Source organism: Notolabrus celidotus, chromosome 15 (genome assembly GCF_009762535.1).
Source record: "Notolabrus celidotus isolate fNotCel1 chromosome 15, fNotCel1.pri, whole genome shotgun sequence".
Taxonomy (NCBI): Eukaryota; Metazoa; Chordata; class Actinopteri; order Labriformes; family Labridae; genus Notolabrus; species Notolabrus celidotus.
In genome coordinates this window covers 12,132,572-12,160,371 of record NC_048286.1, presented here as the reverse complement: position 1 = coordinate 12,160,371, position 27,800 = coordinate 12,132,572, and the positions used below count along the sequence as shown (strand labels likewise).

General features: G+C 38.6%; 3 protein-coding genes across 6 annotated transcripts in view; 2 read left to right on the top strand and 1 right to left on the bottom strand.

The window, feature by feature from the left end:
* The first annotated feature begins 731 nt into the window (after positions 1-731).
* On the top strand, positions 732-7,464 carry tcea1 (transcription elongation factor A (SII), 1). The gene is made up of 10 exons (XM_034703247.1): positions 732-994; positions 2,745-2,807; positions 2,896-3,001; positions 3,994-4,096; positions 4,253-4,401; positions 4,501-4,557; positions 5,201-5,355; positions 5,562-5,708; positions 6,039-6,110; positions 6,840-7,464. The coding sequence occupies exons 1-10, from the start codon at positions 920-922 to the stop codon at positions 6,846-6,848; spliced, it is 936 nt and encodes a 311-aa protein (XP_034559138.1). The 5' UTR covers positions 732-919; the 3' UTR covers positions 6,849-7,464.
* Positions 7,465-10,708: 3,244 nt separating this feature from the next.
* rgs20 (regulator of G protein signaling 20) lies at positions 10,709-27,029 on the bottom strand. 2 transcript variants are annotated; one of them, XM_034703248.1, is made up of 6 exons: positions 26,726-27,029; positions 22,120-22,465; positions 14,212-14,378; positions 12,889-12,963; positions 12,564-12,798; positions 10,709-11,837 (listed from the first exon to the last, which is right to left on the bottom strand). In XM_034703248.1, exons 2-6 carry the CDS (start codon positions 22,306-22,308, stop codon positions 11,649-11,651), a joined length of 855 nt encoding a protein of 284 aa, XP_034559139.1. In that variant the 5' UTR covers positions 22,309-22,465; positions 26,726-27,029; the 3' UTR covers positions 10,709-11,648. The 2 variants fall into 2 exon arrangements, with proteins under 2 accessions (XP_034559139.1, XP_034559141.1); XM_034703250.1 differs by having other exon boundaries at positions 26,835-27,029.
* atp6v1h (ATPase H+ transporting V1 subunit H) overlaps positions 26,023-27,800 on the top strand; it is a 33,316-nt gene continuing 31,538 nt past the window's right edge. For 2 of the 3 annotated variants that reach the window (XM_034703245.1, XM_034703243.1), the window contains exons 1-2: positions 26,023-26,150; positions 26,892-27,042. In XM_034703245.1, the coding sequence (XP_034559136.1) occupies positions 26,939-27,042 (104 nt within the window). In that variant the 5' untranslated portion in view covers positions 26,023-26,150; positions 26,892-26,938. Of the gene's footprint in view, positions 26,151-26,202; positions 26,323-26,891; positions 27,043-27,800 lie in introns of those variants that run through there. The other variant, XM_034703244.1, reaches the window with a different exon arrangement.

Genomic DNA, 27,800 nt, shown 5'->3' with positions numbered 1-27,800 from the left:
TTACATAGCTCAACACACTTTATCAGGTTGGACTGTGAATTTTTGTTTGTTTGGGCAGAGTGGGAAACAGGGAGAACATTTCACAAGATACTTATCATTCTTAATTTCAAAAACCTCTAACAAAGGCTGAAGATATGACCATAGGTGCTCAGATGGAGAATTATAGCCATCATTACCACCTCTAAATGAACTGATCTGAGTGAAATTTGCTCTGTGTTTGCTCCACGTTCAACTGAGGGATCAGATTTCAGAAAAGAGAAGGAAATTCATGAGCTGACTTCAAGGCAAAAGTAGTGAGTAACTAGAGCACTGATAGAAATGTAGTGGAGTAAAAAATTACAATAATTGTCTTCTGAATGTAGTGGAGTAAAAGTAATAAGTTTCCTCAAAAAAATAATACTCAAGTGAAGTAAAGATACTCAAAAAATGTACTTAAGTACAGTACTCAAGTAATTGAACTCTGTTACTGTCCACCACTGTTTGTGACTGAACTACACATCGACAGAGTCTATTGTTCACCCAAGAAGGGATGAAGTGGCACTTTGGCGCTATCTAACGACAGGTAGTGATATAACTAAATCTAAATGTATACTTGTTTCAACGGGACAGGTGTTTGTGCTGATTCGGGACACTTTCAGTTTTCTACATACAATTACAAAATCAAAAGACTAAGAAAATGAGCGGTATTTACTTTCTGCCCTGACAGTATAAGTCAGAGGCATCCGGGGGCTCTGTCTCGATTATTGTACCTGAACTCATCATGCATCGACTCGTCATGTCTGCTACAGAGCCGAGGATCCGTGTGCGGTCCCGGTCCGTCAAGTAGACGCCGCCGCTCTCACTTTAGTGGCGTGGTCTTTGTCGAGGATTTTCTTTTCATTTTTAGACCTGATCAGCCGATTTCCTCGGATCAGTCATCATGGGTAAAAAAGAAGAGGAGGATATCATCAGAATTGCAAAGAAGATGGATAAAATGGCGCAGAAGAAGAACGGGGTGAGATGTGTGAGAAGAATGAATGCCGACCTGCTGGTGTTGATGTTTAGCTAACGTTGGCGCTATTAAGATGTAGGGTTAGCTGCAGACTGTCTACTTAACTTAACCCTTAATGATTTCAGCTAATGCAGTGCAATAATGCATCTCAGTGCCATTCAAGTGCAGAATATTCCCTAACTGGCAATAACACCCTTACCCACAACTTTATCCCCAAGGCTTCGACATTTGTTGTGGCTAACTGGTTAATAATAGCAGCTAGCCACATAGCAGCACACTAGCTTTCTGCCTCTCGATACAACCTCCAGCACGATTTGGTCAATTTAAGATGAACAAAAATAACTTGCAAGATGTTAGAAATTGCATTAATTTTTTAAATTTCATTTACATAGTGTTGCTGGACTTTGTAGCCGGCATAGTAAGCGTTAGTACTTAAGCTAGCTAGCTAGCTGTTGTGGAAGCTCAGCTGTTAGCCGCGCAGCCTCTGTAACTCTACTACAAATACTATATATCGTGGAAACCTTACAAAGTATGTTAATGAAAATGGTTTAAAATACTCTCCTGGTCTTCAAAATGCTGTGGGTTTGAAACTAATGATAATAATAACCCATCACATTCACTCAGCCTCACTGGTAGCACATTTCAGATGTGTTTACTACAGCAGACTAGAAGCCCAAAACCAAGAGGCATCTGATTTTATGTGACTTAACTTTCATTAATGCAGTGAATCACAGTTAGGAAGTTACTGAAAGCTTATGTTTGTAGAGTTTACTCGATTGTGGACTGAGAGAAAACATTACACTGAAATGTAAACAGTAAGTTTCATTTTCTGTTCATTGAAAAGTCAGTGCTTGAACTTGTGTATACTTTCTGACAAACAAATTACATATTTCCCCCTTCATATAAGGATTATTAATAGTCATCAACTCCATCATACATTTTTTTTCAATACTTTATTGTTTTCATTTTTGAATTCAAAACACTGACAAAAAACTTTTAACTTCCCTTTAACCCCCTACATCTCTTCACTTAAGACAGAGCATAAGAGATCATGTGTTCATACAACTGCAAATTCCATATGTGTATCTTTTAGAAATAAAGCATAACATTTTATAGAGGGATAAGCAGCCCGTAAACTTCATGATATAGTTAAAAAGAAGACATGATAAAATAAAAAATCACAATAGCAAAGTAAGTAAAGTCTATATACATATATACATACATATATACATACATATTATCACATACTTGGACACTTTTTACTCTTACTGATCTTGTTTCCTCTTGTCTAGATACTTGCTTGTGTTGTTCTTGTTCTCGTATGTACTTCGCTTTGGACAAAAGCGTCTCCTAATTAACACTGTAACATACACACATATTTATGCATATATACACACACACATACACATATATACAAACACATTAAAAGAGAAGAGGTATTTCATATATTTAGACAAAGTCCAAGTTCAATTTTCAGCTAATCAACAAGCACATTGCTCAAATCACTGCGTTCCAAAAAATGCACAAAGGGTTCCCACAACTTTTCATACAGTGTCAGTTTTCCTATATATATGTTTTTTTTTATAATTTATTTATATAGTATTGCTGTTTATAGCTCAAGTAGCAAAGGTCAGTATTTTTTTTAAAGCTGTAGGAAGAAAAAATGTGACAAACTTTTCATTTTAGTGTCTTGCTAGAAAAAGTGAATTGGTGTATAGTTAACAAGATGTACAATTTGTGGATGTGATTGCAGGCTGGGGCTTTGGACCTATTGAAGGAGCTGCGCAGTATCCCCATGACGCTCGAGCTGCTTCAGGTATATTTTCTTGTTTCTGGTGGGGTTACTATTGACCAAAGCAGTGTTTGAAGCCCTGATGCACTCTTGACTGAACATCTCTCCACAGTCCACTAGAATCGGGATGTCCGTTAATGCTATCCGCAAGCAGAGCACAGACGACGAGGTGACGTCCTTAGCCAAGTCCCTGATCAAATCATGGAAGAAGCTTTTGGGTGAATAATATTTTCCAGTTCTACTTTTGTGTGATAATTTGATCTTTTAAATGTGACTTTCTAAAGTTTTGTTTTTTTTTTACAATGTGTTACGTGACTGTGATAGATAATTATGGACCAATAACTAAACAGACACATATTGGCAGGAAATATTTTTTCAATGAAAAAGGCAGCAGTACTTCAGAGAGTTAAGGCTGATTTATACTTCTGCGTTGAATCAACGGCGTACCCTACGCCGGGGGTCCGCGTAGCTCCCGTACCTACGCCGAGGCCTACGCACGTAGCAGACGTGCACCTCCTCCAAAATGTAACTCCCCGTAGAGCCGACGCGGACCGCAAGCTCTGTGATTGGTCCGCTCGGCGGCTTTGTCCTTCCCGCATTTACAACACTTCCGGGATCCAGCACATCGGCCGTGTATTTCATCTCCTCCTCTCTATTCTTCATGTAATCATGTCTGTATGATAAACAGCAACATGTATAAGCTGTAGATTAACATAACACGCTCTGAAACTCTATGGAAAAGTAAACAGAGATCGTAGAGGGATCAGAAGCAGGCGGCCGGCTACCAGAGAGACCACACTGCCCGGCGGAGAATTGCTGCGCGACACAGACACACCGACTCACAAGTATGTGGGGCTCATGTCTGCGTCAGCCCCTGCTGCGTAGGGGCGACGCAGAAGTATAAATCAGCCTTTAAACTCAAACAGGTTACACGACACCACTTAAGTGATATTTTGCAGCTAAATTCAATTCAAAATGTTCCTGCCAGCTGTTGTTATCTGCCCAGGCTAAACAGACATAGACATTATCAAAACAGAGACGACACAGCACAACGCAATGTTTCTAGAAAAGGGAGGCTGAGCTTTTTTGCAGTGCAGAGCTTGTCAAGCTTGTAAAAACATTACGTTTGCTTTCTATCAGAATTGCCCCCTTCTCTCGTCATTTTCTTGTGTTGTTTTCTCACTTTCTTGAAACGTTACTTGTGCTCCAGATGAGCCTGGAGGTGCAGACAAATCGTCAGATGAAAAGAGGAAAGAGCAAACAACACCCGTCGTTTCTCCATCGCAGGGAAGCCCAGAAGCAAAAGAGGAAAGGTAACAAGAAAAAAAACATATATCATGATACTAATGGCACTGTCCATAGTTGACAGCTTTTTAAATCTATTTTCGATGTGTCGATTATATCCATTGACTTTGTTAAACTTTTTTTCCAAAGTTGATTCAAAGCTCTCCTCTTTTATCTTCTCACAGCAGCTCCAGCAGCAACTCCAGCAGCAAAAGTGAGCCTTCCGAAGTTTCAACCAACACATTAATCAACACTTTTCCTCGTGCACCCGGCACCTCTGACTCTGTCAGGATCAAGTGCAGAGAGATGCTGTCAAATGCTATGCAGTCTGGAGGTAATATTATTGTAGTGCAATATTAAATAATTTTCAACTTTCCTCTTCTTCTAACTATCAGCCTAAGTTTTGCCTATGTTTTTTTTTTCTCCCCTCCAGATGACTACATTGCTATTGGTGCTGATTGTGACGAACTCGGAGCTCAAATCGAGGAATATATCCTTAACGTTTTCATTTGTGTGGAATAATACATGATTTTGTAATAGAGGTAGTTTGTTTTAGATGCTAGAGAGAAATCAGATGTTATCCAAATTTTTTGGGATTAATTAAACATTTTTTGTTTAAATCTTCAGATTAGTGAATCTAACAACAAATAGTTATTTATTTGTTTTTGATTATAAGTAAAAGTCTTGATTCATAATCAGAATTGTTGTGGTTTCATTTTAAGCCAATCAATTGATTATTATTACTTTGTTACACATTATTTCATGTTGGAGATAAAGTTTATGAATTATAAATAATGTAACAGAGATAAGCCTAAAGAGTCAAATTGCTTGTAAAGTAGCACCCTCTAATATATTTCAGGAAATCAAGTAAGTAACAAATTTTTCTGACAGATACAATTATGAATTGACAGATCACCTCATTTTTATTTTTTGCCTACAATTTTCAGGCAGTAATTGGACCAAGTTCAAGACCAATTGATTGGTTAGAATCAGGTGGTGCTTACAAACAACCAAAGAAGACAATAAAGAAGTACTTATTTAAATATAAGAATTGTTTTTCACAGGATTTACATTTTTTTTTATCAAGACGCATGAAAATTGAAGTGGAAATAAATTCCTTGACCTGCTATCACGTATATTCCAGGAGTTTAAGAACACAGACATGAAATATAAGAACCGTGTGAGGAGCCGAATCTCAAATCTAAAAGATATGAAGAACCCCAATTTAAGGAGGACTGTGCTGTGTGGGAGTGTGACTCCTGAGCGGATGGCTAAGATGACTGCAGAGGTGGGTTGACTGTTCATAGCTTGGGTTTGGCATAATCAGATGTAGTTACATGAGCCTGTTCTAAAGTCTCTGCCACTGTTGAAGTTTTATAAATCCTATCTTAATCTAAAAGGCTTTACTTCATTAATGAATGTGTGATTCACTTTTCCCGCCAATTTGAACAAGTTCACTTAAAAACGTCAAAACTGATGTTCTTCTGTTTCCAGGAAATGGCCAGTGATGAGCTGAAAGAAATGAGGAAGAATTTGACCAAAGAGGCTGTCAGGGACCACCAGATGGCCACCACAGGAGGCACCCAGACTGATCTGTTCACCTGTGGGAAGTGCAAGGGCAAATGCTGCACCTACACACAGGTACAAATGTCATTTATGCTTCAAAGCAGACAAGGCAATGGAAGGAATATGTGGTTGCAACAGTTAGGGCAAAGTTACACATGTATTAATTATTATGTGTAGAGTCTCTTCATTTCCTAATATAGACATCTCATTATTGCTTGTCGAGTTGATGTAAATCCCTGTGTAGTTTTTCCGCTGGTTAGTCATATCAACATTTTGCTAATGCTTGTATGACGCTAAGGTTAATCAGGTCATCTATTTGCAACAGTTTTGCTGTATATCAAATGTTGTTACTAGTTTTTCCTGATAGTGTAGTAAATGGTTTGTGCATGTTTCTGTCATTCCCAGGTTCAAACTCGAAGTGCTGATGAGCCTATGACCACGTTCGTCTTCTGCAATGAATGCGGAAATAGATGGAAGGTATGTTGGTTAGCGTGGGCTTTCATTGACTAAGTCCTGCTCTGACTTGCAAAGTTAGCCTGCGAAGGAAAAGTGTAGCCCCTCCCACTAAGCCTAGACCTGTGTTTTTATAATACATCTTGTTTCCTCGCTTCACTCACACAAGCAGCATCAATACTTTTTGAAGGTATTATTCAGCCAGTTTGGTTCTCGTCCACTCCACAGGCAGACTGTTTACTTTCACACCTGTGTTTCAAGAGGAACCTTTACTAAACTCATTAATACTCCTCAGTCTGTAAACGATAGCCCTCATTTCTCATGCCCAAATATTGTTGCTTACGAATTCAAGCCTGAAGGGATACTTGTTAGATTGTGGGCTCGCAGAAGGAAGCAACACATTTGAGAATCATCAACATTTTTCTGTCTTTATCCAAGCACAGATAAAAACATGTTCTTCTTGTTATGTCTTTGATTGGAAGATTTGCAGTGACCTCTTTAAATCCCAGAGAATGAAACAAATTATTAGATTATAGAATATTTATAGAGGCTGATATATTCAAATAACCTTACAGGTGTGTTTTCTATATGTACGTTATACAACACAATTGGCGATACTGAAATTTTAAAAAGGAATAATTCTCAGTGGTTTTGATTTTGGATCTTGTTATCCAACTCTTATTCGTATGTCTTGATCATCAGTGCACAGTGTAAATGTTCTAATCCTTCTCCTTTGTATGTTTTGTGTCTTAGTTCTGCTGAATCGGCGGGTGCTTCCTTGGCACTCCGACAAGTAGCAAAATTCCCGGACCAGGTTTTGTCTTTCTGCAAAAGATTTTTTTTTGCATTGTGTGGTACATGGTGCACAACTTGCCATACACAGATGCCACAGCGGTTACCGTTTGAATAAATATCATGTCCATAGATTGAGCTCGTTGTCGGTTCCCACGACACCCCGCCCCCCAAAATCTTTTACTATTGTTATTAGTTGTTTCTCACTGTCAGATATATGCGATCCGTCTTGTATCATTCTTTTATCTGCATTTTTTTATATGTAGTTTTAACATTTTGGATAATGTTGTTTTGCTTTCCCCTCACAACATTGCATTGTTTTATTTAATTTCCCAATAAAAGTGTAATCCATTTGATTAAAAGAAGTGCTTTTCATTAGACTGAAGTATCTTCTGCTTACGTGAACATTATACTTGTGCAATTAAGGATCTGTGTGTATGTGTTTGTAGGAGTGTACATTTGTTGTCAGTGGAATATTCATCACATCAAAGTGAATGCTGATGAATGAATATTCATCGGTCCAGAGGCAGCATAATCTCATTGGCTTAAACAGGGAAGACACACAATTGTGTCCCTTTGCTCAAGGTTTTTTTAATTGCCAGGTGCAACCACTCTGTGTTGACCGGCTGCTGTGCTGCTTTCTCACACAGACTAAACCCAGGCAAGTTGCACATGTTGGTGTAATCACTGAACTTAAGAGAATCTGCATAGTGAAAGTTTTATACAACATGTTGCTGTATGAACACATTTTCTTATTAAGGTATCTTTTAGATGACTCACTACTACTCATCTTGTGGATTATCTAGTAAGAGTCAACTTCACATTTCTTCAAATATTCACTTTAAAAAAAACAACCCCAATTATCACTTGTTTTTCTCTCTCAATACATCTGTTGTAAAAATGTAAATTCAAACTAATACTGCCTTACAATATGTTCTCTTTTTTCACTTTACTGGAGTTTTGACTTTCAAAATTTAAAATTGGAGTAGAAACCTATTGGCTGAGAATAACAATGACACCAGACAGAGAAACGTTTTGTATATATATTGGTTATGCTTAATAATTCTCCCGTATGTTTCACAAAATGTAATTTACTGACAAAAACAAAATAAAAAGTACTTGTATAAATTGTTGTTGAACAGTTATATCAGTCTATTTATGCAGGGCAAATTAAAAACAAATATTATCTCTAGACGCTTTACAAAAAGAGCCGGCCTGCTCTGTATTCTTTTATGATGAGCCAACATCAAGTATCCTATCGTACAACAAAAGACTTCTCTCAAGTCTTCTGTCATCTTCTTCCACCATGAGCTGAGCATGTTGCAGCATTTAGCAAGTTATGGTTGCTGTGCCAGTGGTAAAAGTATGTGTACTATTTGCAGGAAAAGTCAACAGGTCTCATAAGCCTGTACAATAATGATGTTGATAACAAAGGCAGGAATGAAGGTGTCAATTATAGTAGTTAGACTTGAGCTGTTCTAAAATTGATATTAGCATTGCGACTGATGGTAATGATGAGACTGATATTTATAGTTGTAGCAGCTGGAGTCTGGCAGGTCCACAGCAGTGATACAGAGGAACCTATGAGACAAGAGAGCTCATGGACTCCCAGAAAGAGCTGTTGTCAGTGACATGCAGACAGATAGAGGAGAGAGAGCCCAATGTGCCAGTTCTCCCTGGCAGTCTAAGTCTATAGCAGCATAACTAAGAGCTGGTCAAAGCTTGAGCCAGCTCTAACTATAAGCTTTATCAAAAAGGAAAGTAGAGAGGGTGTCTGCATCCCGGACCCTAACAAGTTGGTGATTCCACTGGAGCTGGGCCTGATAACTTAAGGCTCTACCTCTCATACTAATTTTAGATACTTATGGTATAAAGTGCAGACCCTTATAATGACTTGTGTATATATATACAACAGGGTTTTTACCTGTGATTTTCTTTATATTGATTCATGTTGATTTGACAGAGGAAGCTGCTTCTGTTATTCATTGAACACACTTGAACCTCACTCTGGTAGAGAACCTTTTTCTTTATGTTCACCTTCATACCAATGTATATATGTATATGTATATATTTTTTTGCGATTCATTTTTTATTGATCTTTTATGACAGCATATACATTTATGAAGCTCATGTTTAGGATTTACATAGTTTGTAAACAACTCAATTTTTTCATTTATAATCAGGTGAATAACATCTGTGTATAGCTGTTCTTCACATAATCCATTCCCACTCCTTCAACCCGTTATATTTATCTGCTCATCTGCTTAATACTTTTTTCACCAAGTTGTGAAGTTACTTCAGTGAAAGTCTTGTTGTTTCGTTCCCAGGGAAGTTCAAATAGGCTACTTCATGTGTCTTTGTAATGAAATCACTCCATATTCAGTAAAATTATTGTGCTTTATTTTATCTCAATCAAAATGCCCACAATTAGTTATTTTCTCGGAGAGTAGCAGAAAAAAAACCTAAACCATATACTGTAAACATTCACATTATTTGTCTTTTAAAAATGTATTCTTCAGTAAACTCAGCGCAAAGTAACACATTTAATATAGTAAACAGAAGAAGAAACAACATTTATAGGCATCACTCCAAACCATTGGCTTAGATTGTGTTTTGAGGTTGATCTGCGCAGTGTACCCCACAGCTCAAATTGCACATAGTAAGTTAAAGTTAACTCTAAGACAAGTACAAGTGCCACCGTGAAGCACTGGTTGGCAAGTAGTTCAGATCAACCAGCCCTATCCATTGATCTTTATTTGCCCTCAGCAAATAGACATGTGTTGTCACCAGAGTCCTCTATATTGGTTGGTAGCTCTACCAAAAATGGACTGATGGAGTCACGACTTAGGAATTAAGACAAAACACATGCAATAATTTGGCCAAAGAGAGGGACAATATCTTGTAAACTGGCCTTGTACTCCAGTATCCACGCTTACAGCAAGAGTCTGAAAACAACTTGCCCATGAGAAAGATGTCATAAAATTGAATGTCAAGGCACTTCCCCATGTGAGGATCTTGTCTTTGAGTGACGTTTGTGAGGCAACAAAGTAAACTACAACTATATCAGAAAACATAAAAAGTATTCATAACTTGGCAACTCCAATTTTAGTCAACAGAAACACTCTTGATAAAGAGTACGGACACAGTTCACGTGGTAGCTTTGGTGTTGCTGCCAACCTGGCCTGACCCCCCCAATGAGAGTCTCAGTTGGAACTGAATATCATATTGCAGGAGAACGTTTGAAACAAAAGTTGCAGGATGATGCACATATGACTCCGGCTGCTGAGAAGATAATTGTCAATGTCAGAGATTTGGGTAACACTTTATTTTCTTTTCGTCTTGTTATAGTGTAATTTCCAAGATGTTTCCTAAAAAGAACTGCATCTATCAATTATGGTCCAATAAAGACAGCTAGTTGATATGCTTCAAATTAATTAACATAAAAAAACAATGTATTTGTCTTTAGGTGGTCAGACTTAGTCAGATAAGAATTTGTTCTTGATGACTCACCTGGTTAAATAAAGTTTAAATAAAAAAAAAATAAAAAACTAAGTTAAGCTAAGTTAAGATATCCTGTCTCTGGCTATCACGTGGAAACAAGAGAGATGTAAATCCTTCGATCGAACCCTTCACTGGCAATAAAATAAAATAAAATCTCTATAATTTGATCTAAAACTTGTAGAGCTTAAAGAAATTATAGAGGAATTGCAGACGTGTAAATTTAAGTGTTACCTAAATCTCTACATTTCTTTACACAGTGACCTAGAAGAATAGTTCACATAATATTTTAAATAAATATATTAATAAATAAATATAATTCATACTTGATGGTTTTTTGTATTGGCAATAGAGCAATAAATAATAAATACTCTTTCTGGTAAATAAAAAGACTTAAGTTCTTATATCACACTGGTAAAAAATATAGTATACCTGTAAGGTGTGCTGTGAGTAACACTTGAATTCAAAATAACGGTTTTAAATAGGCAGTTCTCTGGTTATTGTTACATAAAGAAAGCTTAAATACTCTTCATTATTGATTTCAGTTTCTTAAGAAGACAAATTGCACACTGTTACAAGAGCTATCCTCATTTTCTGTTACTTCACTGATAACCACACCTGCAGATGTTTCACTCTCACACATTTTCTACATGAACTGGAGTTGCCAAGTCGCTGTCACAGGTACCAAAGTGTGAGGTTAGATAACGAAACAAGGGGAAACCAAGGTAGAATCATACAGTACCCCACAAAGCTGCCTGCAAGTAGAGCTAACATGTAGCCTTTGACTTGAGCTTTGATTTTCATACGCAGTAAATAGAACCAGGCGTCTCTACATAAAATACCCACAATTCCATTTTTACTATTTACAAACTCATAAATATATAGTCTACAATAGGAATTGTTTTCTCCCCAAACAATCATACAAAAAAACAACGGACCATAAAAAACTCTGAACACAAATAAAATAGATTATTTCTATCAAAAGAAAGAAAACAGAAACAAAATGTAATCATATTCCTTTGGAGTGTTTTGCTATGTTGATCTGTAGCAGTACTTGTGATGTCAAGCCCTCGGGTTTTGAGACCTGAGTGTCTTCGGTCAGGTGCAGATCACAATAGCGCTAATATCCCTGGGAGGGGCCAGACCCGAGGCCCGTAATGTAATCCTACACTGAACATACAAAGAAAATGTTTTTAAAAATGGGTTAAAGGAAGGAGGGGTTTTGGGCTGAGGGGGATAAAGAGAGTTAAAAGATCACAGGTCATCACCACCCTAAGTTTCGGGGGACTGCTCTGACAGAGTGTTGAGCAGGTTTTTGTAGGCTGGGGAGTTCATATAGCGGGGATATGAGTCTCTTTGCATTAGTGTGTAGATCTGAAGTTGGGCATCGTCGAACGTTTGCAGGTTGGGCTCCTGCATGTTCCTGTTGATGGTCTCTCGCACACGGGAGTCGAGGCTCACCTGGCAGTCAAGGAGGGGGGAAAATTAGCAGGAATAGATTGTGCACCTTTTTAAATAAACAAATTTTTTTATGACATTTTGACATATATCTTTGACATATCAAACTACCATCGACAACCAGCTAGACAGGGAATGAAGAAAAACTGAGCCAACTAACCTGGTTTAGTCTAAGGATGACATAATTACACAAGAAGCACCCCTTACATACATTTTTTACATCTTATGTGTTTGATCTCAATGAAGACAATTTTCTATATTACAATGGGTTATGCTCTGACATATTTCTTGTCAGGGGTAGTTAACTTCAAGTAGGCTTGGCTATTTGCCTGGATCAACTTCTCAGAGCTGGGCAGTAAGTCAATCCTGTAACTGCCCTTAAAATGGCAAATTGTTCTTTTAACACTCTGTGCAGATGAAGCAAACCAGATCCTACATGTCAAAAAGAGAGAATGAAAGGGGCTGAGTAGACTTCTCAACCTTTAAACAGAGCCATGCCAACACTTTTCCTCTTTCCAGTTTGTTACATTAAGCTAACAGGCTGCAAGCTGTACATTTGTATTGATCATGAAGATAAGACTCTGATATTAATCATCTAATCTTTTTCTGGGTGAGATATTTGATATTAGCCTTTCCCAAACTATCAAACTTTCCTTTAATTTCAAATCATAAAGTTATCCTTAATCACACAACCCACTTTAGTAACAGTGAACTATAGAGCAGCCAGACCTCTTTAGGCGAGAGAATGGAGATGTAGTCCTCGTAGATGACCCGAGCCTTCTCCTCTACCACACTCTTATTGGCCTCTTGGCTGAATTCCTCACAGGCTAACCAGAAGAGCATGTTCTCCTCGCTGAACTCAGTACGGAGAAACTGTCGGAAGGCGTTCCTCCCAGCTGGGCAGCACATCAGCTTGTCAAACGACTGCCCCCATAAGCGAACGTCCTCCAGCGTGGGTTTAGGACTAGCAGGTAGTGTTGGACAACATGAGAGTGAGTAGTTTCAATAACTTTTTCATAAACATGATAGGTAGTCAGAAAAAAAAATAACGTACCAGTCTTCACAGTCTGCGGTCCCTTCTTTAACGTCATAGGAAGCCTTTCGATTCCTGTCATCCCGGTCTTCATTCCTGAAAATGACATGAAATCAACCATCTTACTGTACATACACATCATCATATCAAATTTTACCAAAATAATAGATGTAACATCATTCCATTGTAACAAGCATAAGCAGGTTTTAGATACAGTTTGTACTGCTGTAGAAAAATCACTGATACATCCATAAAAACACCTCTTTAAAAAGAGCTTCACTTATATGTATCCTTCACTCTTAGTCATTATCTCTTAGCACTGTAAACTGTAGAGCTGAAATGATTGCTTAAATAGCTTATCAAACACCCCGTTTTATGCAAAAATGTCAATACATGTCTGGTTTCACATTTTCAAATCTGTATATTTCTGGCTTTCAAAGTGTTCTGCGTGCTTGATGTCCAGGTTCAAAACGGAAGCTGTGACAAATGGGCCACTTGAGGATTCCACCTTGAGTATCAGTAAGTATTATAAACATTTATCACACTCTACTGACATTTCAATGACTGAATGATTAGTCACCTATCAATGATGAAATTCTCATATAATGCAGAAACAAAAATGCTAATTACACACACAAATATCTCAAAACAACTTACAGGTTTTCATTTGAGTGTTGCTTTTTTTTTTTTTTTTTTTTAAAGGCAAATGCTGATTAACAGTAGCATGTTTGTATCTGTTCAGTGCAAGACAGAAGACATCCAGCAATCACAATCCGTACAGAAAGCAGAATCTAACTATATAAATCCAACCAATAACCTCACATTTATGGAGGACCATAAAAGTGTCCTCCTCTGGTTTTACTCAGTAAAATGAATATTCTGCTGTTCAGCTCTTTCCTGTAAACAGTAGATAAGTCTGTTAAGGTTAGGCTTAGATTTTTAACATCAGCTCTTTGTCTGTATCTGTTTAGCCTCATGAAGTTCTTCACGGTTATGTGGTCAAGTATAATAAGATTTATTTTGAAACTAGGTTCAAATTCCTGGGGGGTAAATTTGTAATTTGGCTTGATTTCATTCACAATAATCTCTCCGAGCTGAAGATACGTGTAAAAGCTAACATTTCTAGTATGCACAGCAGGTAATGTATGATTTAAAAGGTGTGTTTTAAACCATAATAAAGCTGCTGCAGGTCCACATGTCACAGGCAAAAAACATAACCAACACAACACAGTAGCTGAAGCCTGCTGCTGAGTCTCAGTTGCTCAGGCTGTGCTGGCCTGTGTGCAGCAATATCGGCCATGCTGAGCCACGATGAGTGACTTCTCAGCTGGAGAGAAGACCTACCAGGAACAACTACAGCAGCAGCACCAGCAGAAGCAACACGCGTTCGAGCCCCGTTGGTTGGCCTGGCCCGGCTGGCCCTGCTGGGCCGGTGCAGTTCCCCCTGCTGCCGACTCCTGCTGCACCGACATCTGCCTCTTTCGCATCTCCATCCGCTCTGATCCCATGGGCTGCAGACAGAGCAGAGGGGAGAGGAACTGAAATGAGTGTGAAGATGTCAGGAACAGTGGTTAGCTCAGATTTCTTTTAAAGCATTTCACTGATATAAAGACTTCACTAACTTTGCTGTTATGAGACCAAAGACCAGTGTGAAATCTGGACAGTGCATCCATTTTTTACCAGGGCTTTGATCACCCTCACCATGGTAACTATTAATTAGATTTATTTAATTTTCCACCCACAAGTTGCAGTATGTATTGGTTTTGTGTGCTGTGGTGCTTTCTGGTCAGATCATGTGCTGGCATGCCCAGAGATCATGTAGTAAAGGAATGCTGTTTGCTCTATTCAGGGTGAAAGTGTGGAAAAATAATTTGCTGATTAAATTTCCTTCTGCCTCCAAATATGCACCCTCCAAAGCACATTTCCGCTCCTCTATTTAGAACTTGCTGCATGTTCCTTCTTACACTCGAACTGCATGTGTGAAAGGGACAGATGGTTGACCATGAGCTCAATGTGCATGATCTAAAACTTGAAATTTAACATTTCGGAAAGACTGAGTGTAAAAGCAATACATTTAAGGATATACATTGATCATCAGAAGGCAGTGAATTAATGTTACTGAAATTAATGTAATATTTCAGGATTATTACTCGGGAGGAGCCCATTAAGCTTTGCAGGCCTGCATGGACTACAGACACACTCTACTCACAGAATGACTTCTTGTCTGAATTTAACAAATGTGTCATCACCGGGTCAGACACTGACAAATCCTGTCAGATCATTTATGTAACAGAGCTGTCGCTCACAACACACGGCATCATCCAGCTACTACACCTGACACAAGAAACGATGCTTTCAAAAAAAAAAAAAGGGAAAAAATGTCAGGAGATTTTGTACATGGGAGGGGGGCCGAAGGCGCAGCTTGCAAATCTATAACCGCAGCATCGCTCTATCACAGCCTTTCACTGAATACAATACCATTTGGTCATTTCTAAAATGGATCCGCGCGCTGGTTTTTCACACAGATCCAGAGCTGCAGATCTCGTGCGCCTTGCCAAATGGCATATTTTACGCGTTGGCTGTCGGGAGCTTCAAAGCTGACACAATTGCAGTACGCTATGGCTTGACTCAACAGCTATAGACGATGAAATGGGGGGTGGGGGTGGTCGTATCCATTCAAAGGAGAAACCACGATAACACCAAATAAAACCATCATTCTTCTACAATCTCACTGTAGCACAAAATGTGATCGACACTTTGGGATTCAATGACTCCTAAACGATTAAACGGCAGAAAGCATTGCATTAGCAGCTCGTACATCACATCAATGGAAAGTGCCACCATGAAGAACCGTAAGAGCTTCATCGCCCTGGACAACCACCGAAAAGACACTGCCTAGATCTGTTAAAAGCCCACTGTACAGCACAGATAGTGACATGCCCATGTAAAACGCCTGGAAACGGCGTCAAACGCTCCGATCAGCAAATGTCCGTGCAATGATACATCTGTTTGCCACCAGTACTTACAATTTCACCATGTATGCACAGCGAGAAGAGGTAATTCTTTGCCTTGATTACATCCGATGGCACATAAGGCTTTTTCCCCCCCGACCGGCTGCTTCAAGTCAGTACGCATGCGTCTTCTCTCTCAACTCGTAGTAGCCAAGTGAAGAGCGTAAAGCCCGGCAGTCAGTGTGGCACAGGTTGACTGTGCTGGTCCTTTACTCTGCCTTGTGTGAGACTCCTGAAACTACATGTTCAAGCCAAAAAGGCTGCGTCAGTTTGATTTTTAAAAAAGGAGGGAAAAGACTAAGAATGACGCAAGATCCTTGAAAAACCTCCACAACCTTTAACTGAGCTCTCTTCAAATTTATGTAACAACATTTGAAGGAATATGTAGAAATGTGACATCCACAAGTCGTGTTTTCTTTGACACAGGCCCTTATGAGGCTTTGCCTGCAATCGCTGTCCAGGGTGCTGAAATAGCAAGAGTGCAGCTGAATCTCACTGAAGGATAACATGACTTTCACTGGCAGTGTTGGGTCATGTATGAAGTTTCGTCTTACATTTCTACTCTGAGTTAAGTGCATTCACATTTAACAAAGAGCTGATGGTGAATTTTAAACTGCTTGTCATACATATTGAGTGCGCTCACATCCTGTCTGCATATTCCCAAAGTCATACATAAAAAACTCAGGATCCTTCATACTGCTGATGTTAGACCCTTGCTGTTTTTATCATGGCTCTTTTGCATTCATGTGTGGTTGTTTTGTTTTACCTGAGTTTTTGAAGACAGCTCAGAGAATGGAGGGTTTTGTGGCTGCAATGTTACTTATTTTTTGCTTCTCCTTATATGCTACAACAATAGTCTGTACTAGGTTAAGACGAAAGATTACTTTATGTACTGGTTGAAGTGCTGATCATTTTTATAGTAGATCACATCAATACATTTTCAATCGGGGCAATTGTAAAATCAAGAAAAAATCAAGAAATGCTCATCATCATAATTGAATAGCTTTTTTATTCCAGCCAACAGTCAGAAACCCAAAGACTCTTCATTTACTTTAGTATGATGGAAGAAAAATAAACAAAGAACGCAGGAAGTCCTTCAGACTCACACAGTTTTAAAAAGAAAGCATGGAATCAATTTTCTTTCCGTCATTTGATTGATCAATGCAGCTCTAAAAACATGAAATCAAACCATAAGCTCCCACATGTCCATTAATAATAATTTGGATTGCATTTCAGCACATGGTAGGAATTGAGCATTTGGTGTCTTCTCTTAGAAAGTGAAGTGTGATACGCCTATGTGCTCTGTAATGTGCAGTTAAAGCCAGTAACCTGTGCTGATGCAGATGACAACACTGCCATCTAAAGGTAGCTTTAACGACACACTGGCATGATGTTCTCCATGCAAATGATGATGAAAATACTCACCTACAAAGCTTCAGTGGTCGTATGATTTTCTAAAACATGGCTTTGTTTTAAGGATACAATCTCCTAAATAAGCCCAATATTTGACATTATGAAGTGACGGTATACTGTGCTAGTGTGAATGCTATTTGATGCAAAATCAAGGCAAAAGAAGTAGGATGTACATTTTCATGCAAATCTTTGCAGAGCAGTCTAGTACAAGGCAGTAATGATCCTTTGCTTTGAGATCATATCTTGCTTTGTTCAAACACCAGATGGCGCTCTGCCTATCCTGCAGAAGTGCAGTATACTATAATGTATGTTATCTGCTTATCTACCTTATTTTCACATATGTGCATGCTCATGTCACATTGTTATTCAAAATGCTTTCTGACACCAGGAGATTTAATGTTACTAGACTCGCTCTATTAAAAGAAACAAACTGAGAGCGCCTGTAACACAAAACTGACTTGAGAACAGTTCTCACAGTGTCCGCACAGACCTTCTACTGAACTATGATACTGGAGAGACATTCCTCTGTGCTGTTCTCTTGTCAAAAGAGAAGGAAAGGAAAGGATGTGTGCTCTGCTATGTCCAGATGAGTTACTTTGTGTGTCTGTGCTGAACTGGGGGGGTTACTCTGAGCATCCACACATCTTTATCCCCCTCCAGAGATGCGGTCATGTGACTTTCCTCCACAACACTTCATTTAACACCTTCCCCTGTGTTCATGTTATGCAACACATAGCCCACAAATAGCCATGTGAGATTGATACAAACACACGCAAGCAAGGAAGGAACAAATGATACTCTCTACAGTTGTAATTCAACGATTATATGCGCACAGACTTCTCCCTGTGAGGGCAGGAAGCCAAGAGGAGGAGGGAGTCTGCACACACAAGGTCACAACGAGGAGGAGGCCAGACCTGGGTGACAAGATGAATAAAGTCTTCTCAATGTGTGATTAAGGGGGATTGAAAGCATTGTGAAGCTCTGAGGAAGATTGAATTAACTGTAGATTCAATCACTGGAGCTCAACATGCTGATAGGCACAGGAGAGGAAGTGTGTTACTGACTTAACACCTACACTGATCACGCACGGCTTCTGTGAGCATTCGGAAGGGGTGGATGAAAAGTGAAGACTGAACAAAAATCTGAGTCCCTCTGTTTGATTTGATCTCCTGCTCATATTTTTTTAAATTAATGAATTTGTTCTCTCTCGGGTGTGTTGATCAGTATGCTCTATTGGTTGTGATTGTCAGGCGCAATTTAATTAAACACAATAAGTGTAGTAATCCTGGGAACCAAATTACCCAGCCTTCTGTTCTTTTAGAAACTTTAGCATCATATTATCCACATGATGAGAGGTAAGTTTCCATGCATTGCATTCCCATCAGTCTCTTTCTCTTCAATATCACCGCTAGAAATAATGCAGGAAGCTTTGTGTTTGCACATTTTTTCTTTGTTATTCTTAAAAAAAATCCAATCTAATGTAGATATGGAATAGAAAATGAGGGTGATAACCCGAAACACCAACAGTAAAAATGCCATCCCTCGCCTTTATTTAAAAATTGTTACTCATCTTAAAGGGTTGAATATATAAAAGACACGTATTCATTGCTAAACATCTCACCATGAGATTTTATCATATTAAAATGCACAAGTGTAGGGGCGCCGTTGGCCTTGTGGTCTAAGTGCGCACCCCATAAACAGAGGCTATAGCAGAGGTCGCAGGCCTGATTCCAGCCTTGACCATTTACTGCATGTCCTCCCCCCACCCTCTGCCCCCCACATTTCTAGTCTCTCTCCAGCTGCCCTGTCCACATTAAAGGCAACAATGCCCCCCCCCCCCCCCCCCAAAAAAAAATCTTGAATATGTACCGTTCTTTAATGGGGCCTGTGTAATTTTTCAGTAGATTTTTTTTTCCACTTTTTCTTTTGGATCCCGATTAGCTACTACCAAGGTAGCAACTTCTCAAATATAAACGTGTATATGCCACATTTGTAAGTTGAATTACACATTAAGATTTTGTACAATCTTAAAAACATCTATAAAAATGTGCAGGGCAATACAAATAACCCAGAGATGACACAGTGCAAGACAAGGATGAGGTTATAGAGAAAGCAGATAACATTTTGAACCTCCCTTATGAAAGCAGTACAATAATATTTTTTTTAAAGCTCCTTGTTAGCCTTTGTTTTGCTTCCATACATTCCCACTTTCCCAACTACTTTCTTTTCAAAGATAAACGCACCGAACCCTCCAAACTGCCCAAGGGTCACCAAACCTGGACTCACAGTCTGAATAAAATCCTTTCAAATGATATCTTTGTGCATCCTTCAAATTACATGAACAAATGCCTCCTTTCAAAATGTGCGCCCAAGACCATTGATGATAATTCAGAAGAAGAAGACCTGCAGACAATTACTTTGAAATTAAGGGTTAAGAGGCATGCTCTTTATCTTGACATGGCAGTTATCTTTTCTCTAATCATGTCTGGATCGCACAAGTTATTAAAAAGATGTGATGCAGCAGGACTGCCTAATATAGATGCATGTATGACTTTAGCATGACACAACTCATGGTTGGACTGCATGGACAATCACATCTCATACTTACAACATACTTTTTATTATGTATGTACAGTTATCAGAAAAATCTGTAATTTAGTGTAAATTATACTTTCTTCATTAACATGAGAATAAAATATTCAGCTTTGTATTGAATTAATTCAGAAAATAGAACATATTTTATTTTTTTATTTAGAAAAACTTTTCTCATAAATTCGAGATAATTTTCTTTTTAATTTAGAAAAACAGATTTTTTTTTTCTCATGTGAATGTAATATGCTTCTGTAAAATTCTGTTAAGGTTTTTTAATTTAAATGAGGTAAGGTTGTGCTAAATGCCTTATGGTCTAAGATACTGACCACTGAAAAGCAGATGTTGAAATGATAAAACTAACAGGACCTTTGTTCCATTTAAGCATATGAAAAAGCTCATAATGTGAACCACCTTTAAAATATCAGGACGATGAAACCAGCTCCGGTAGTTTGAGGCCATCTGGTTTTTGCATGGCATAGGCCTACCCCTTTTCTCTGTCACTCCTCCTGTAAGCTCTCTATTGTTTTCAATCACATAAAGGCAGATATAAGTTACCTAGTGCAGTGCATGTTGTTTCACTGGACTAACTTACTGGACATGTAATAGAACTGACCAATGTTAGTGTTGTTAACTACACCTGAGCTTTCTCTGCCATTTGAGGTTTAAATATCTCTTCTTGAAATATGAATAGGAGTTTTAACCATGCATACATAAATAACTTATTAACTAAACAAAATAAAAGCTCAGAGTCTTCCAAAAAAAGTCATTAGTATCGCCAAAAGTGTTTGTGTTGTTCAGTGTGTTGTTCACCCAAATGGGAAATTGTAATTTCAGTGAGATGTTAGTGATGTCTGACAAAGTGCCTCAAGTAATGTCATTAGAGTCAGTAACAGTCGATGCTGAAAAGTGAAAGTTCAAAGAGTAAAAAGTGTATTTGTTTACCAGACCTATGCGGCTAACACCTGATCTCTGCTTCAGGCTAAATGAGTGATGCTACATCAGCTACTAGCATAACACACCTGAATGTCAGGCAAAATGTTTGGGTACATGGTGGGTATTTTTTCACACCAGGTGTTGAAGTGGATATTTGGAATGAAAAATGCAGTCTGCTTCATCTATTTAAATCCCTTATGTTCAACTTTTAATTATGAGTGAGAATTATGCTAACAAGCTGCAATGCTAACTTGGTGGAGTATTATTGGAGTTTTGTGTTGCAGAATTTCAATCCAGTTAAAGTTGTGATTTAAATGCATTTGTATCAATAAGATAATAACATTCCATCTCTGCTTCAAACAACACATTTGTGTAATGAATATGTTGATGACACTGCCTGACTCCTCTGTCCTCAAACTCATTTCTAGGAGCAGCTTCTGTGTCTCGATGGCTCTCTTACAGTCACTTCCTGTGCTATAGATAGTGACAAGGTTCTCCTTACTACAGACAGCTATTGGAAATCTTTATTTATCCATTTACTGAGAATCATTCTGCTGCCAAACTCACTGCAAAAGCCCCAACTATTTTTAGAAGTGCATACTCCTCCCTCAAACAGTTGTTTCTCATTCAGTTTTTGCTTTGGGATGTTAATCATGTATCGTATCTGTCTGTGTGACTGACTGCAAAACTGTGTTTAGAATTTTAATCACTGATATTGTACTATTTAAAGACCAACCATGTTCTTTTAATCTTCTTAAGCATCGTTCAGACAGGAGGTACTTCCCTAAATAGAAGTTAGACGAGAAGTAAAAAGAGCTGCTGCTTGTGCAAGAGCAGTCTACATAGTTGTAATTACAACACGCAGAAACAAGGTTATGACAGATGCCTCATTTAATGCACAAGGTTCATAATAAAGAAAGAAAAATAGAGAGCTTTTATGAGTTTGCGAGATGTGTAGATATATACTGTAAACGTATTTTGCTACTCTGCACCTCACAAAGCAAATTAGGCTCCTTTATTTCAAAATTTTCAAAGGCTCAGTTCTTTTATTGTCTTTTTTAATTTATGGCTGCTTTTAGAGCAACAGCAAACAAAGAGAAAGACTCAAAGTTTCTAAAATATTGCCTCTGCGCAATAACAAGTAAACTTTTCTGTATTTTTACCTGACTGCTTGGTGACTTTTACTAACTTTTACTGTATTTGCTCAGTGAATTAGTTCTGCCACAGCTCATCTGTGATAAAATGTGTGTCATAGTTGTATCATAGTAGTGCAAATTGGTACAAAATGTGAACTTGGCCATACCTCAAGGCACACCATCTCCTGCTCTTCTTGGACCGAGTCATTGTAGTTCACTCTGTACCCCACACTGTGTCTGCAGGCTCGGGCCAGTCTACGCATCCGCTGCCACATCAGGGCCCTGGTGCGTCTGATCCCCAGGAGAGCGGACGTGGGCCTGACCTCCCACTGCCTCAGTGGTCTAACGCATGGCATGCTCCGGCCATGAGCCCTCACCCGCCTTGTGAGGTTCAAGTCTCCATCCGGTCATAAGAAATCCACGCACCTTGCTCCTTTCCTCTATGTTTTCCCGATGTCTCCTCTGAAATACATCTTGGTGGAGATGGATGGTGGAAAAAAAGCATCAGTGACCCTGACGAAGAGAAGAGTGTTTACAAAGAAGAGAGCAGAAGGGGATTAGGACGGCGTTCCCACTGGATGAAATCCTGATTCCTCTGTGCTTTGCTGCGTCTCACCAGCTTAGGCCAGATTAAGCCAGGAGGTCTTAGTGTCTGACTGAGATGGACGGAAAGGAGGATAGTGTCAGACATGGATTCATTTGTGATTATATGTGCTCCTTGATGAATTCTAGTGTAATACAATGGATTAACACACATTAGTAAATTGACTATGGAGAGGAAACATATGGCTACAATGTCAATACAGCACCATTAGTATATATGAGGTGCCAGTATTAAGCTTCTGACATGCTGTAGTGTTAGGATAAACAATGATCAAAGCTCCTCAGTGTGAGAAATCAACCGACCTCAGCTCTCTGTCATCCTTACAAACATGATACAAGTCTCTGTCTACTGATTACACAGTTGATTGAAGTTGATTGGCTGAAGTCACATGTTGTGTAGCTCTCATTTTCCATCTTATCAGGGTGCTGACCAAATGTATCAAACAAAAATTGACAGTAATAATTTTGCTGCCTTACATCTTCTCTCTCTACTCTATTTGTAAGCCTACCAGAGCTTTGGCATAGACTCTCATGGTTGTATTTATTTGATATTTTACAGGAACAGCCCTCTTTCAGGGCAAAGCTTGTGCTAAAGCTGAGTTATTTAAATGCAAAAAAGGGAGTTTTGTTACTAAATGATTAACTAAAAATGCTATAATTTTTTAAGTGTTGACTAGTATGCCTTTTGAGGAGGCATATTGAAATAAAAGTAGTTCCTAAAACAGTCAATGAACATCAGCTGAAGCAACGTGACACAATAAGAATCCCCTTTACTTCTAAATGAACTCCAATTTAAACTGTTTGTTACCTTTAGAGCAGGGGTGTCAAACATGCGGCCCCGGGGCGCAGAACGACTTTGCAAAGTGAAAATTTACAGAGAAGACAATGCAATTTTGAAATAAAAGTAACTACTATTTCAAATTTGTCCTCTGGAGGTCGCATAAAATCAAAGTGCTGACGGAGCACACCTGAATGGCGCTTTTTTTTCCTGGACTTTTTTTCTCAAAGTAAGGAAATAGATGACTTGCTGTTTGCATAATCCAGTTGAGATTCATAAAGACTTGTTCGAGCACTATAAGATGATCAACTAACTACTAACACTAGCACTACACCCCTGCATACAAACTGTTACTGTTGGAGCTGAGGGGTCCAAAATAGTCAACTTTAGCTTCTTCATTATTATAATCTATCTGTTCTTTTGCTGTAAACATTACACTCTGTGTCAGGTGAATGGGTAACCTGTGTGTTTGGTGTGTTAGCAGCAGGTTTCAGAGCTTAAAGAAAAAAATATTCTGCCCACTATGAGACACATCATGGCAAAAAATACAACAACTGTTTTTGTAGAAAGATAGTTCATTAAGTGTGAACATTTTCATGTACTTGTATTTTTTTGCACTACAACAAAGGGAAAAATTCAGAGTTGTTGTTATTTATAGGTTATTATGTTTAATTTTACTGGTCCGGCCCACTTCAGATCAACTTGTGCTGTATGTGGCCCCTGAACTGAAATTAGTTTGACGCCCCTGCTTTAGAGCATATGCCCATGTTATCATGGACTTACTATACATTTGCATATTATCATGACAACCCTGTTATTTCTTTTTATTTATAGTATTTTTTTATTGATCATCCTCAAAGTCCAACAAAAGTTTAGTTTATTATGAAGTTGCAAGCCGCTTTAATGGCCTCATCTGCATATTAAGCCTTGTAACTCAATGATGTGTCACTGAAATGGCTTTAAACAACGTTGTGTGTTCAACCATTTTTACACACAGTTCTAAGATATCCCTATTTAATGATAATCCTGTTAGCCGAATTGCCAACAGATGCTTCAGTATTGATAGTTGTCATTTATTTGATGTGACAAACAATGTTTTTTGTCAATTTACTCAATGCCATTGTTGGTAAACTACCATCTTACATAACTATGATGCTGGATTGGAACTCCCTTTCCTATCCAACTTGTTTAAATGCCTGTCTTACACTAAAGGTCCACAGAGTCCACCCTGAATGTGGAAAATCTGCCATTTCCTGTAGTGATCCTGATTCTTGGAACAACCTTCAATATTCTTTAAAGAACATTCAACATTCTTCCAAACCAAGTGTATCATTCTGCAACTGTTTAAAGTGAATGCATTTGCTTTATCATGTGTTTTATCATCAATCAATCATTTTTTATCATTGCTTTTGCATTTGTGCATTTTCCTCTATTTTTACCTTGCATTTTGTATTCTGTTGTGTAATTGTGTTTTTGTATTCTGTTGTGTAATTGTGTTTGACTTGTGTGTCACTCGACGCCACTGTAAATGAGGGGCAAACTCAGTGAATTTTAGAGTTTAAATAAAGGTTATAAAATGACCATTATTAACAACCACATTAACTACATTAAAATATCCTCATAACAAATCTGTCTTACAGGCAACTCGCACTGTTTAATAAATGTGTCCAAACTTGTTGTGTCATTCCTTGTTAGGTTCAAAATATGTTGATAGAATTTTTCAGAAACCCATTTGTAAACCCAGTTTTTCACACTAAAACAATGTAAGAATAGTGGTTTGTATTCAAGCATATGTGGCTTGGATAATTCCTAACCCTGTAAGTTACACTCTTTAACTCAGGGGTGTCAAACATACGGCCCGCGGGCCAAAACTGGCCCGCCAGAGGTTCCAATCCGGCCCATGGACGACTTCCCAAAGTGAAAAAATGACAGATAAGACATTAACTGCAATTTTTCAATAAAAAGTAACTTCTATTTCAGATTTGTCCTCTGGGGGTCATATATAATCATAGTGCTGATGGAGAGCACCTGAACGGCACTCCGGGAGAATATTTGCAGTTTGCATAATCCGATTTAAATTCATAGACTTTTTAGAGCACATCAAGGTCCAATCAACACTAACATTTACATATATATGAACTTATAACAGCAGGAACGGTGGATCCACCTTTTTCGAAAAAAGGAGCCACATAACGTGCGCATGCTTACCATGTGTGTACGCCATAGGTGCGCTCCGTCACTACTAGCACTACACCCCTGCATACAACACTGTCCAGCAGGCAAACTGTTCATGCTGGAGCTGGGGGGTCCAGATAATCAACTTTACCTTCTTTGTTATTATAATCTATCTGCTCTTTTGCTCTAAACATTACACACTGTGTGGCAGGTGACTGGGAAACCTGTGTGCTTAGTGTGCTCGCAGCAGGTTTCAGGGCTTAAAGAATGATATTTGGCCCCACTATGAGACTCATCATGGAGAAAAATACAGCAGCTTTTTTTGTAGAAAGATAGTTCATGTAATGTGGACATTTGCAGAATTTACTTGTACTTTTTTGCACTAAAACAAAGGGAAAATTTAGAGTTGTCATTATTTTTAGGTTATTATGTTATGATTTTACTGGTCCGGCCCACTTGAGATCAAATCGGGCTGTATGTGGCCCCTGAACCGAAATGAGTTTGACACCCCTGATCTAACTTCTCTGTGTTTACTCAGGAGTATGGACTGTATGAAGTCAGGCTGTAGTTCATGTGACTGTCACATGACAGAGCGTGACGCCGTGTTGTAGTCAGTCAGCTGTTCACACAGTGAGAAGCTAGGTAAGTCTCTCAACCGACGTTTTCCTCCTCATTTATCGTGAGCTCTGCATTAAATTACGAGTGAAATTATTTGTTTCCTCTTATAAATCTAAATGTCATCACCTGTTCAGCTGCTGTCACTTCGACTCGGTGATAGAAAGGACCTGCAGCTGTGTTAGCAGAGCTAGTTTGGGTTAGCATCCTCGGCTTATTTTGCTGTATGTCGCTAGCTAACACGGTGTCGCTGTAAACGCTGCCATCTGAGGGGTTTAATGTTAAGTCTGTGGATGTAGGATTAAAACAGAAATCTCGAGTAGACTATGAATTGTTTTGTGTTATCACGATTCAAACAGACCCATCATGAGATGTCGTGACATTGGGTTTAGCTAGTTAACTTGCTAGGAGCTTGTGCTAGCTAACAACCAACCTTCAGAAATCATCTCAATGTTTGATGTTTAAAGTTTAATATTCAAGACTCGTGTGGAAATGTTATATTATTGGTAAAGCATTTGTAGCTCAAATGTCCCTTTATATGACACAGCTGTTCTCTTGGTAGCTAATGCTCAGTAACAGCTAAACAAGCTAACCAACCTTACCAGTTAACCAAGGAGCTTCATTCGAGTCATCAGCATTAGGAGTTATATAGATCATAATACATCAAACAGTGAATCTGCAACATATCATCTGTCCAAACCAGGGACACACCTTCTATGACGATAATGATTATCCTTGCTGCTGTTGGTTGTGTTGTTTTCCTTTCAGGGGGAGTTGAAAACATAGTCACATAAACTGTACTAGATCATTTCAAGATGGATATCCGCGGGGCTGTGGACGCTGCAGTCCCCACCAACATCATCGCCGCAAAGGCAGCTGAGGTGCGGGCCAACCTGGTCAACTGGCAGTCCTACCTGCAGTAAGTAACATCACACAATACACAAGGGTTGCAAACTTTCTCACTACCACACAAGGGACAGGTGCAGGTGCCATGGTGGTGTGGGCATGATGTGTGAATTCAGTGTATATTCATATTCTGATTCACCTGGAAATGCAGAAAGTGTGTATATTCCCTTTAATCCTTACTGTATCATTATGTAACCTAATATGAATAAACCTCAAAGAAATCACAATTTGGCTCTTTACATCAAAAAACAGGCAAAAGAAAAATGAAATGCTAAGGAGGAGTATGACTCACCAAATGTACTTTTTCCATGGATACTTTTTGCTGCTCTTGACTGACTCAAGCAGTCTTTAGTTCTTTTGCACAGCCAGAGAGAAGTCCTTACATGACAAGTCACAGTTTACACATATTTGAAGTTCATTTTTGATCAGCTCTGTGCTGCATCTGTTTCTTGAGTCTGACCATATATAATAATAATAATAATAATAATAATAATAATAATAATAATATATGTTATTTATCACACACTTTACATTTGGAACAAATCTAATTTACAAGAGTTAATAGTCAATATACGGGACAATTGAGGTCTCATATGAAACAAACCAATTTAGCCCGATATACGGGATGTTCGGCTAATACGGGACAGTTGGCAACCCTACAATACACAGAGCACTGACACTTTTGTTTTTTTACAGCGTATGACTCTACTCCTGTTGGGATGTTCACTATACTTCAAAGCCTCTCATAAGACAGGAACATGAGACTTTAAA

What these genes read in the sequence shown, in the direction of transcription:
- tcea1 (XM_034703247.1), top strand. Translation starts at nt 920, where the DNA reads ATGGGTAAAAAAGAAGAGGAGGATATCATCAGAATTGCAAAGAAGATG. An exon ending in CCAGAAGCAAAAGAGGAAAG is followed by an intron (nt 4,097 to 4,252) that starts GTAACAAGAAAA and finishes ATCTTCTCACAG; the next exon opens with CAGCTCCAGCAGCAACTCCA. An exon ending in AATGCTGCACCTACACACAG is followed by an intron (nt 5,709 to 6,038) that starts GTACAAATGTCA and finishes TGTCATTCCCAG; the next exon opens with GTTCAAACTCGAAGTGCTGA.
- rgs20 (XM_034703248.1), bottom strand. Translation starts at nt 22,308, where the DNA reads ATGCCATGCGTTAGACCACTGAGGCAGTGGGAGGTCAGGCCCACGTCC. An exon ending in AGGAGATGGTGTGCCTTGAG is followed by an intron (nt 14,379 to 22,119) that starts GTATGGCCAAGT and finishes CTCTGTCTGCAG; the next exon opens with CCCATGGGATCAGAGCGGAT. An exon ending in ACCGCAGACTGTGAAGACTG is followed by an intron (nt 12,799 to 12,888) that starts GTACGTTATTTT and finishes ACTACCTGCTAG; the next exon opens with TCCTAAACCCACGCTGGAGG.